This window comes from Narcine bancroftii, chromosome 4, assembly GCF_036971445.1.
Source record: "Narcine bancroftii isolate sNarBan1 chromosome 4, sNarBan1.hap1, whole genome shotgun sequence".
NCBI lineage: Eukaryota > Metazoa > Chordata > Chondrichthyes > Torpediniformes > Narcinidae > Narcine > Narcine bancroftii.
The window spans coordinates 190,700,199-190,712,978 of record NC_091472.1 but is presented as its reverse complement, the minus strand read 5'-3'; the positions used below and the strand labels follow the sequence as shown (position 1 = coordinate 190,712,978).

At 43.5% G+C, this 12,780-nt stretch overlaps 1 protein-coding gene across 8 annotated transcripts in view; it reads right to left on the bottom strand.

Moving 5' to 3' along the window:
- The window catches only part of LOC138761370 (coiled-coil domain-containing protein 63-like), a 135,045-nt gene that overhangs the window by 82,636 nt on the left and 39,629 nt on the right, over positions 1-12,780 (bottom strand). For 7 of the 8 annotated variants that reach the window (XM_069933358.1, XM_069933356.1, XM_069933353.1 and 4 more), the window contains one exon: positions 11,043-11,207. In XM_069933358.1, the coding sequence (XP_069789459.1) occupies positions 11,043-11,197 (155 nt within the window). In that variant the 5' untranslated portion in view covers positions 11,198-11,207. Of the gene's footprint in view, positions 1-3,958; positions 4,166-11,042; positions 11,208-12,780 lie in introns of those variants that run through there. The other variant, XM_069933360.1, reaches the window with a different exon arrangement.

Genomic DNA, 12,780 nt, shown 5'->3' with positions numbered 1-12,780 from the left:
CATCTGTGGAGAGAGAAAGAAGGATAACACTTCAGTTGATGATCTTTCTACAAAATGGGAAAATTAAGAACTGAAATAAGCTAAAAAAAAAATGCAGGAAGGAAGAAGAAGAATCCAGATTACATTCCCCTTCCTACAGCTTTTAATGTGTTTCAGTTCTAACTTTGCCCAGTTTTGATGAAAAGTCAACTACCAGAAACTACCTGCTTCTCCTTCATTTGAACACAAGGTAATAGGAGTAGCAGTAAGCCACTCAAGCCCCTCGAGTCTACTACATCATTTGATATGATTATGTTGATCTACTTAGGGTCTTATTTCCTCTTCCGGGCTGGATCAACATAGCCCTCAATCTTTCAAAAATATATCTACCTCCTCTTTAAATACCCGGTTTTCAAAATGCAGCAATTCACTACTCTTTGTGAGATTAAGTTTCTGTTTTCTGAAGATTTAAATGACCACCCTTTTATGTTGGAACTATGTCACCTCCTTCGAGATATCCATGAATGGAAACATCCTGACATCTATCCTGTCAAACTCCTTGAGGATTTTATTTGTTTCAATACAATCACCCTTCGTTCTTTTAAACTGCAAAGAAGATGGATCTAATTTCTTTAAACACTCATAACAGGGCAATCCCTTCATTTACGAATTAGGCTACTGGATCGCCATTGGACTGTTTCCAATGTTACTATATTTTTTCTTAAATAAAGGAACAAAAACTAACTTAATCACAATTGTAACAATACAGTAAAATTCCTTGTAATCTGGAATTCAACCACCTGGCAGCTTCAAGCAACCAGGAAAAACATTGTGGAAAAAAATAGGTAAAAAATACAAAGACTTAAAATCGGCGGTCTCTTGCGATTCGCCAATCACGCAACATGCAATCTCAAGCATCCAGCAAATTCACTTAACCGGCATCTACTAATCCCCATAGGTGCCGGATACCAGGCTTTTTACTGTACTACTCTCTTTCTCCCCCCAGCCTGTTTGCAATATAGGCCAATATCCCATTGGATTTCCTGTCCACTTGCTGTACTGCACCCACCTGGTTCCAGTTTTCAGTTCATAACACTTGCGTCCTTCTGTACTTTGCTGACATGCAATCTTTCTCCATTTAGATAATAATTCACAGATGCTGCCTGAGCGGTTGAGTATTTTAAATCAAAGAACAGGGTTTTCATCTCATTGTTATCTCGTCTCATCATATTCTCCTACTTAATTCTGCTGAAAGAGTTTATAAACAACGTTTTTGACCAATTTCAGTATCATTTTCTTTCTGAACCACAACCACATTTTTGGGATAAACCTGAAACACATGTTCTCTTATTGCCTGTTCACGGACTAATAGAAACAAATTAATGTCATTACCTTATTATTAATCTTTATAATCTTGTAGATTTCAATTAAGGCAACCAATTTTAATGCATAAAAACCCTACTTTCTCTGCTGATTTCCTTCAAACTATAATTGGTAAAGTGCTACAGTGAATATTGGCAGCTGAACTTCCATTGCTTTTATATTTTACCCAATACCATACTTCACCAAATTCCACCAGATCAATGATACACTGTGGAAAATAGGGGCTTTCTGCCACCTTCTATGTCCTTGTTCACTTGTGTTTCCATCTTATTTATTGATATGCTTGCAGCAACAAGGTCCCTTTCCTCCATCACGACAGAATATAAGTATTCTTACCAAATACTTGCTTTCAAAATGGACAACTTCACATTCTTCTCCTCTGCCAGTTCCCTCTCTATTTTATTAGTGAATCTATTTCATTCTGAATTGCTTCGTCAGTTGTCATGAAACCTCAGTTTTGCAGGCTTCAACATATGTTGGTTCCTCTCGACTCACAAATCTGTATTCTTTGCATATGTTGTAAACAAGAGGCATCAACCCCACCCCTCCCCCTCCCCACCACCATGGAACACTTCTCCTGCTGGTACAAGAGTAAATTTCACCATCCTCAAAGTGATTTTCCGTCTTGGCATGACAGGTCTGTCCCAGTGCCCTCATCCCATTCACTACTGAAAAATTCATTTAGTTCTCTGCATTTCCTTCATGAGTCCAGAGAATTGAATATGATTGGTTAGTCATGCTACTGTGGTTTTCAAAATTTGTGCTGACTGATCTGATCAAAATCTGGTTAGCAACCTATCTTTGCATTCTTACTGCTGGTGACTTTCAACAACTGGGCAAGAAGAACTGACCATGATTCCCATGACTTAGCTCATTTTTTCTTTGAAGATAGGTGTCCCAATTCCTCCCTCCATTCATGTGGTTATGTTTTTATATGGACATTCTTGCATTTTCTCCTTAGCATGTAAACTATCAAGTCCTCATGATCTGTGCTCCTTAATTTTAATTCGTGCAACCACATTGTCCTCTAAGTAAAAATGTCAAAATATTGGAACTTTGCACTGGGCAGTCGCACCAATAATGGTTTGTAGATCTCCCTTCCTTTGTTCCCTACCAAAAGGAAAGGCTTCACTCTTCATTCTAGCTCTCTTCAATCTAAGCTAGATCCTGAAAGTGAAAAGCTATAATTATTTTAACTTCTTCAGCAGAGGTCTAAGAAAAGCCAATGGAAAGGCACTTATGAATTTTGTGTTCTCTTTTGTCCTGGATGCATTAACTGGGTCCTTGAGTTGCCCGAGGCAAGACCAACTGAAGCTAATTGGACAAAATCCAGTTTCAGCTTGAATAAATGAATACCCAGGAATAGCTCATGATACCAGAATAAACTTGAGGCTCTGATACAAATTATCCCCTTTGGATTTTAGTCAAACTACAGAGTATTGCATGTAGGTAATCAAAAGCAGAAATATATAATTGATTTCTGTCTTACGCTTATAAATAGTAGGGAGCTTGAACCATTCTAATTTATCTCATTTCAACTTAAAGCCAAATTAATAACATATTTCCTTGCAAAAGAATAAAACTCTAGATTTAAATAGCTTCAATATACAAAATTAGAAATAACTGAGTCAAATTTATCTACCATTATTTTTTCAATTATTCTACCAACTTTATGATTTTATCTGTTACTAATTTTATTGTTCACTGAATGATAGTTAAATGATAAATGGTTAAATGATTGTAAAGTCATAAATACTATTCCTTGGTTTCCATTGTTCATAATGACATAAGGTGTGGATGGACAATACAACACAAATATGCTGCACCTTGGAATAGTAAATTAATAGTTCACACAAATTTACTCACCAGTGTTTGGCTGTTGAGAATTAGCCAAACAGGTGTTGTCCTTAGTTACCCATTCAACTAGGAAGTGTTTTAATTTGATGGATGAATTTACACATCAACCCCTGAGATTAACACACTTGGTATTATCAGGAGATTTCTGTTATTTGGTTCACTTGTGAACATGCATTCCAAGAAAAGAGCCATTTTCCAAATGAAGCAATTCCATGTACCCCAACTTAATTAACACCAATATTCTCATTCTTGCTCCTTCAATCAAACTTTGGGAAAATGGTTAATTGTCAGCATGCAACATTACTAGCTACAATGTATTTTAATCCTAAATGAGAAGAAAAATCCTTCTTACAAGATACGAAGAACTGATAAAATATCAAGAGGATATAGCATGAGAAAGGACACATACATAATGATTATGAGTGGAGTTTATGACTAAGATCTCTTGATTATGAAATTAGAACCTGAGCCAAATCCACCAATCCAAATGTGTCTGGAGGCAGGAAACCTATGTCTCAACATGGAGCCAGTAGAAGTGTAGTTTCGCAACTGTGATTGTTAAACCAGGCATCATGTGCATCACTGCCTGTTTGTTGCAGCTGTATGGGGAATAAATATAGACAAATGGGCTTACATTAACCCAGTGGGACTCATCCAATTAAACAATCCCAGGTAGTGGAAAATGTCAGAAAAATGCTAAAATTAAAAACCACATGCTTGTCAGTACAATATCACTTACATGCCCACATACAAGGTCGACCAGAGTGCAGCCACTGATTCACATGCTGAAGAGTAATCATTAAGAGAAACACATATGATGCTGAAGAACTTAGTCAGAAAGGCAGCATCCAGAGAAGACAAAAGTTAGTTGACATTTCAGGCTGAACCCCTTCATCTGAAATAATCATAAAGGTGTTGTGGTGCACATCCTCATGGCGAACTGGCCCCACTTGTATCGCCACGTGGCGGGGCAGCCATGGGGAAATGGCGTCGTCAGAGGTTTCTCTCTGACTCCAGCATCCCTTCCAGTGCGCACCCTGGGCAGCGATTATGATGTCACAATGCACCAGGTGACTGAGCTCATGCTGCCCTTAAAGGGACGTGCTGAATTTGAATTAGAACAGGCGTTAATGACCTTCGGTGTGGCAGCAGTGATTTCCTTCAGCTCCTGCAAGTGCCACAGTGGTGACCCCGACGGGCCTAGATGGCTATCTGGACCCAGTGAACGATGGACGCAGCCGAGGTGAACGCAGTAGCCCTCAAACCTCCCCCATTCTGGCCCCATCACCCATGGATGTGTTTCGGACAGGTGGAGGCACAATTCTACCTCCGCAACATCCCAGCCGACGCCACAAAATTTTACCACGTCGTGGGTGTGCTGGACCAGGACATGGTGGCGAGAGTGGATGACATCATTCACCAGCAAGTATACTGCCCTCAAAAATATACTCCTGGGGAAGTTTGGCCTCACTCCCCAGCACCGTTCTTCCAGGTTCTTACACCTAGATGGGTTGGGGGAAATCGCAGCCCCTCAGCCCTCATGGATGAAATCCTGGCCCTGGTGGAGGATCATGAACTGTGTTTCCTCTTCCGCCAGATATTCCTTGAACAGATGCCAGAAGATATCCGGCTCCATCTGTCCGGAGGACTTTTCTGACCCACACAAGGCCACAGCCTGGTCAGATGCTCTCTGGCGCACAAAACAGGAGAACAAGGTAGCCCTCAACCAAGTCTCCAAGCTGGGGCCCGCCATCTGCAGGAGACCCCCAAGCACAAGCCAGAGGAAACCCAGTCAACATGGTGCTTTTATCACCAGCGCTGGGGAGTGAAAGCTCGCAAGTGCTTCCAACCCTGCGACTTCCAAGGAAACGGCCAGACCAACCACTGTTGATGGCTGCGATTATTGGCTACGTGAACAGCCTCTTTTACATCACTGACAAGTTCACGGGCTGCCGGTTCCTGGTGGACACTGGGGCCAAGCTGAGCACCTTCCCCCGACAGTGCTGGAAACTTGCACCCGGACCCCCAGTCCAACCCTACGGGTTGCCAATGGTTCCGCAATCAAGACCTATGGCACCCGTAGGGCATAGATACAGATCAGGGATGAAAGTTCACTTGGAGTTTCGTCCTGACCTCTGTGGGCACCACGCTGTTAGGGGCTGACTTCCTAAGGGCTCTCGGTCTGCTGGTGGACGTGAAGGGCAGGAGGCTGCTCAATGCCTGCACCTTTCGCTTGATGAAAGACCCAAAATCACCACAGTAGCCACTGCCACAGACAAGTTCGCAGAGATCCTCACTGAGTCTCTGCCATCCTGGAACCACTCTTCGATGTCGCCTCCCCCCGCCATGGAGTTTTCCATCACATCTCCACGAAAGGCCCCCCGCTGCACGTCAGAGCCAGGTGGCTGTCACCAGAGAAGCTAAAACAGGCAAAGGAGGAATTCTCCAGGCTTCAGAAGCTGGGCATCATTCAGCGGTTGGACAGCACTTGGGCGGCACCACTGCACATGGTCCCGAAGTCATCAAGGGGTTGGAGGCCCTGCAGAGACTACAGATGCCTAAATAATGCTACGACTCCAGACAGATACCCGGTCCCCCATATCTAGGACTTAGCGGCTAACCTCCACGGCACGCGGTTCTTTTCAAAAGTCGATCTGGTGTGCGAATACCACCAGATCCTGGTACACCCCGATGATGTTGAAAAGATCACTATTGTCACCCCTTTCAGCTTGTTCGAATTCCTCTGGATTTGGGTTGAAGAACATGGCCCAGCCGTTCCAGCGCCCTATGGATGCAGTGGCTAGGTATTTGGATTTTGTCTTTATCTACCTAGATGACATCCTGGTAGTAAGCCACAGCCACGAAGAACACAAGGCTCATCACCGTACCCTGTTCACCCGGCTGGCAGAATTTGGTCTCATGGTCAACAAGGCCAAATGCCAGTTTGGGAAACAGACATTGCAGTTCCTGGGCACACCATCTCAGCATCTGGGGCAATTCCGGCACCGGAGAAAGTGGCAGCCGTCCAGCATTTTTCCAAACCCTCCTCCCTCAAGGGCCTACAGGAAATCGTGGGAATGTAAATTTTTAACCAGAGATTCATCCCCAATGCCACCCGCAACATGCGCCCTCTTTTCACGCTGATCGTGACGAAAGAGAAGACCCTAGCCTGGTTGGAGGAGGAGGATAAGGCCTTCACTGCAATGAAACAGGGCCTCGCAGAAGCGACATTGTTGGTGCACCCGCTCCCGGAAGCGCACACGGCGCTCTCGGTCAATGTTTCCGCCACGGCGGTCAGGGAAGTACTGGAACAGTGGGTGGACAGGCATTGGCGCTCACTGGCCACTTTCAGTAAACAGTTGCAGCCGCGTTCAACCGGGAGCTCCTGACGCTGTACCTGGCCACCTGCCACTTCTGATACTTATTAGAGGGCAGAACTTTCACCGTGTTTAATCGATCACAAGCCCCCCACCCAAGCACTAGCTATGGCCAAGGACCCGTGGTCGGCCAGGCAACAGCGCCAACTGTCTTGCGTGTCTGAATTCATGACAGACATCCAGCACAGGGTGGGCAAGAACAATGTGGTCGCGGATGCGCTCTCCCGCCCGGTCATCAGCACACTAGCTCCCAGCCTCAACTATGTACAACTAGCACAAGCCCAGCAGCACGATGCTGAAACTCAAGCTCTCCGGACCGCCATCTCAGTTCTCCAGCTCGAGGATATCCAGCTTCCTGACTCCGCCCAGCCACTGCTTTGTGATACCTCCACTGGCTCACCGCACCTGGTAGTCCCACAGGAGTGGAGGGCAAGAGTCATCAGCTCTATCCACGATCTCACCCATCCCTCAGTGTAAACTACCATGTGTATGGTGGTGCAGCGATTCATCTGGCATGGCCTCAAGAAGGAGGTGGCAGCTAACCCACAACTGCATCAGGTGCTAGATGTCTAAAGTCCACAGGCACACGCAGCCCCCTGTTCAACATTTCGACTCGGCAACACGGAGGTTCCAGCATATCCACGTGGATATCGTGGGCCCTTTGCCGGTGTCCAGGGAGTCATGGTACCTGTTTACCATAGTGGACAGAGCAACCAGGTGGCCGGAAGCCATCTCGGTCCGTGAGGCATCAGAGGAGATGTGTGCTAGAGCCCTGGTCAGCTCGTTTCGGCATGCCTGCGCACATCACAAGTGACAGAAGCGCCCAATTTACCTCTGCACTATGGTCACAGCTGGCAAGGCTTTTAGGGGTAACACTGCACCACACCATGGCCTACCACCCACAGTCTAACGGGTTGGTAGAGGTTCCACCGACACCTTAAGACCACTCTGATGGCAAGACTTTCTGGCCCCGACTGGGTGGACGAGTTGCCTTGGGTTCTCCTTGGGATTAGGACAATGCCCAAGGAGAACCTGCAAGCCTTGTCAGCAGTAATGGTTTACAGCGCGCCACTTTCCCTACCAGGCAAATTCTTCGGCCCGGAGGCTGAGACGACGCACAACGAAGGTGAGTGGCTCGCAGACATCCATAAATAACTGGGCAATCTAACCCCACCGCCCCCATCGCACCACGGCACCCAATCATCTCATCGACTGAAGGATCTGGATGTGGCGAAATTTATGTTCGTTCACAGAGGGCCCCGCTGCAGCACCCATACAAAGGGCCTTACAAGGTTCTCTGGTGGTCGGGTGGGACTTTTACTTTAGATGTAGGGGGCAGGGAAGAACTGTTTACTGTGGACCGCTTTAAGGCTGCTCATTTGGACTTATCACAGCCGATGCAGCGGCCGTGCCCAAGCGCCGGGGCTGGCCGCCAAAGTGACAGGATGCGTAGTCAGTTCTGGGGGGGAGTTGTGTGATTGTGCACATCCTCATGGCGAACCGGCCCCACTTGTATTGGGACGTGGCGGGGCACCATGGGGAAATGGCATCGTCAGAAGTTTCTCTCCAGCATCCCTTCCAGCGCGCACCATGGACAGTGATTATGATGTCACAATGCACCAGGTGACTGAGCTCATGCTGCCCTTATAGGGACGCGCTGAATTTGAATAACAACAGTGGTTAACGACCTTCGGTGTGGCAGCAGTTATTTCCTTCAGCTCCTGCAAGCGCCACAAAGGTAGCTTTCTTCTGGGGCTTTCGAGTAGAGCACCATATCTGCCTGAATGCTCCATGCTTCAATCCCCAGGCACCTTTCCATTCTTAATCACCCACCCCCACTAATTTATCCAGCTGACTATGATGTCACCATGGTAACAACATAATGGAAAGTTCAATCCATAGAGCATGGCATTGCCAAGGCAGCGAGACCTGAAGTTTTGGCTACACTCAGCCAATTAGAGGTTTGGTTTGTGGAAGGTAAGGATGAATGCACTAGGGTCTGCAGCAGGTAGGGGCAACCTTGCAGTTCCCTGTGGCGACAGCGCTCAGCAATGCACTGCAGCTTTGCTCCTGTTTTTAACTGAGTTGTTGCTGAGAACTGAAACTGCAGCAAGGATGCCAAAATATAATTTCACCTGAAAAAAAATGATGCTTTGCAATCTCCACGGTAAATTGTGCATTTTATAATTAAACATTCATAAGAAAGTAATATTTGGATTTTATATTTTTGCAAACTTTGGGAACCTGATCAACGCTCAAAAACTTAAAATAAATGGTATGCAATTCTGAAACAGTTACTGGGGCTTCAATGCTTTGAATAACTCCCTGCCATATCTCAAGGGAATAGGCAGCCATACATTTAATTAAATAAATGGAAAAGTTGCATTGAAAGAGACCAATACACTAACATCCTAAAAGTTATAGACATATCAAATAATTATACCTGCATATACCATCAACAGTTCTAGAGATTAAAAGGAACAAGATTTGATTAATTTTGGCCATTCTCACCCTCTCTCAGATGCTGTTTATTACTCTTCTTCAGTGCCTCTGGAAGTAAATAAATTACTATCACATCTAAACATTGCTTTGAAAGTGTTTTTGACCCAAGAAATCAACATTTATAAGTATACTGGAATTATAAAGATCAATCACAGATGAATTAATTTCCAATGACCAGAATTTACTGCCAGGACTGTAAGCTGCTGAACACAATGTTTGTATGTGATGCTTACATGCTATTTAATAGAGGCATTGACTGGTTTATTTTAAAATAAATCACTTTCTTATTCAAACCTCAAAAAAGTAAAAATGTAAAACTCTCTAGCAATAATTTCTTGGCTTATTAATGTCTACCAGGAGATACTTTATTTTACACAGTACTAAGTTGTTTCATTATGAAAAGTGACATTCACAACAAAAATTTGATGAATACGTTCCAACTTCATTTCAAATTGTTTCAGGAATGTGACAGGACTTCAGCAAGGTGGAAATGTTCTATCAAACAGGATGGTGATTCTGATGAAAACCACAGTAATTAAGTAAAATTAACCGATTAAAAAGCTCAAAATACTCAACAGGTCAGGCCACATCGGCAGGAAGAGAAATTGTTTCAGTCAAAAACCTTTTGTCAGAATTGGGAAGGAAATTAAAGAAGCTTGTAAGGGTGCAAAAAAGGTGGGGGGAGGGAGATGCCTCTGATGGGGTATAACTGGGATGAACCATGGGAATAAGCTGTGAACAGTTAGCTCATCAGGGGGTGAAAGGGAGATTAGAAGGGGAGGACCGAGGCAAAAAACCTGGACAAAAGAAGTTGGGAATAGCCACATGAAGAGCAGAAGGATTTGGCCAGGAGGTCAGGCTGGGCATATGAAAGAAAGAGGAGAGGAGATAGGAGACAGGAGAGGAGAGAGAGAAAAAAAATGGAGCTAATATTACAGATGGATGACTGATACAAACCAAAAAGACAAGTTACCTACTTGAGTCAGAATCACAGAGAATGAAAATAAGGCACTTTGGCCCAGTTTTATTTTGCCCATGCTAACCATTGGCTACATGAGGTAGATCCATTTGCATATGTTAGGCCCATATCCTTCTAAACCTTTCCTACCCTTGTACCTGCACTGGGGAAGAATCTGGCCACATTGCATCTTTTTTTTTAGTTTTTTATTTTTCACACCATAAATCACATTAACCATGATACACACTTTTTCCTTTTCACACATATACAGTGCCATTTTCTCCCCCCCCCCCTCCCTCCTCCCATCCCACCCTCCCTACCTCCCCCCTCCTGTCCATTTAAGGTATACAATCTAGGATACATTAAACCAGTCAGACAATGTTGTCATTCAATAAAAATACACCAGAAATTCTACTGAGTCCATTCTTTTCATTTCCTTTTCCTTCCGTTAACTTAGGTAATGATTGTCCCCGGTAGGTTTTCGCTATTGTATTTAATGTAAGGCTCCCATATTTGTTCGAATATTTCAATATTATTTCTTAAACTATATGTTATTTTTTCTAATGGAATACTTTTATTCATTTCAGGCCACATTGCATCTTAATGTGGAACTGGACTGGGTGAACAACATGCTTGTCAGGCACCATGGTGGAGATGTCAGCATTATACCTAGTGCAACACTAAATAACAAACCTCTATTTTCTCCATCTTTGCTGTAGAATGGTGCAATTGCCATATTCCCAGAATTAGCACATTTCCTTATTTGATCTCATTTAAAATTGTCAGATGGCTGTATTAGCCATGTAACCCATTACCATGGCAATGTGAAGCTACCAAACTGTGGAACCATGATAATCACAAGTGGAAACTAATTCTGGCAGCATGTTTAAGCAATTGTATTTTACCACAGCTAACTTTAAATTCTGACTCTCTCGCTGCCAGTATGTAATGTTTTCTTCCTCCTTTTTTGAAAATGCAGAACTTACAATTGTCTCATTATCGTACGTCCTGACTCTTCATGGTAGGCCCTCTGATCACCTTCCAAATTGTGTAATTGATGCAGAAGTCTCTCTTTGACTGAAGCTGCCATTTCTTCACTTTCTGTCTCATTTTCCAACAACATGCTCTCTGATGACTGCATACTTCTTAAGCTATTAAAAGAAAAAGTAAAGTTATGTCTGAGGCAGCTTTTGAGTTGGATTTCATTTCTCCTCAGTACTTATTTAAAATGAAATGCTATTGGGAATCGTACTTTTAATGCTGGGAATTCATCAGAGGAAACTGCCTATTCCCAAATAACAATATTAAAGCTGTGTCTTAATTCCCAAAATTGGGTGGATTTAGGTCAGCCCAGAGGTTAAAGTTCCACATATTTGAAAGCGAACCTCACCCGCCTTTAATTCAATCCACTTTTACCAAAGGCAAGGTGAACGACAGTCAACTAATTCAGTTGAATTTATCTTTCAAACATTATAATGGACTGCATGCTATTCAATTTTTAATTCTTGTTGGCAGTGTTTCCAAGTCCCAGGAAACCTGTGAACTGAAAAAAGGCAATAAGAACTGAATTTGTGGAGAGTGTCTTTTCACCTCTGTATGTAGCACGGGGGAGGTCATGTAACCTCCAGACTCAAGACATTGAAAGCAAAAATGTAAGATAGGACAGATCAAAGATGGGTTGAAGCAAAATGTCACAATTTGAAGAGCTAACTTTGAATTGAATATCTTGTGCTATAGTGGAGATAGATTGGAAATTAGTACAACAGTGGGAGGAGGCTGGGTTTTCTACAAGGATGAAGACTAGAGCAGGAGAGGCCAAGCAGAATGGAAGTGTAAATGTGGAAATAGAGGTGGCTAATGTGGAAATGTGGCTAATTTATGCCAGAAACTATGAATCTGTACGTGGAAAATAGCTCTCTTAATATCAATTTTGAAGAAACGACGATACAAAAATCATATCCTAATATAGAAACAGGTTCATTATCACATGCTAAACCTTTGCTCGTACTGTTGCCATGCCTTTCTATATTTTTTTTTACCTCTGTCCTGCCTTTATTATGAACCCCTTCAATGAGTTTTGTTCTCATCTCTGGAATACACTTCACAAATAAATGCAGACCTCTTCATCCATTTTTACTTAAAGCTCATCCTCATCATTTCAAAGCATATTTTGGCTGTTTAAATCATTTGACTGTTTAAAAATTCTCCGACTTTCTGAAAAGCATGCATTGAAAGTACTACACGAATGCACAATCATGTTAGTTTTAAATTGTGATGCACCATTGTCTGTTGAATAGTTTTGTTTTAGGGGAATAGATGGTACCTTTTGGAAATAACCATTTGCTGTTAATACATGCAGGCTCAGTAAGGCATGGTTTATTAACACAAGTGATATAACCACAATACTGGCCGCACTCCTACCAGCCTACTGCAGGTGAAAACCACTGTACCTGCAGGTAGGCAACCTGGGAAACTGGCCCTACATGCCGGCTGTCAATCACTCGCCCATATAAAGACTCGAGCCAGCCGCTTTGGGAGACAGTCGGGAACGTGGAGCCAGGATGGTACAGAGACTTGGTGTGCACAAGTTTAAGCTGATTAAAGCCCGTTGTACAGTCTGTGAACTTTGTGTCTGAATTCTTCACACAGCAGTGCTCACAATTTAATCAGCTTAAAATTAAAGGTCCTCACCATCAACAGCATGCAATTGAGGTTATCATCCAC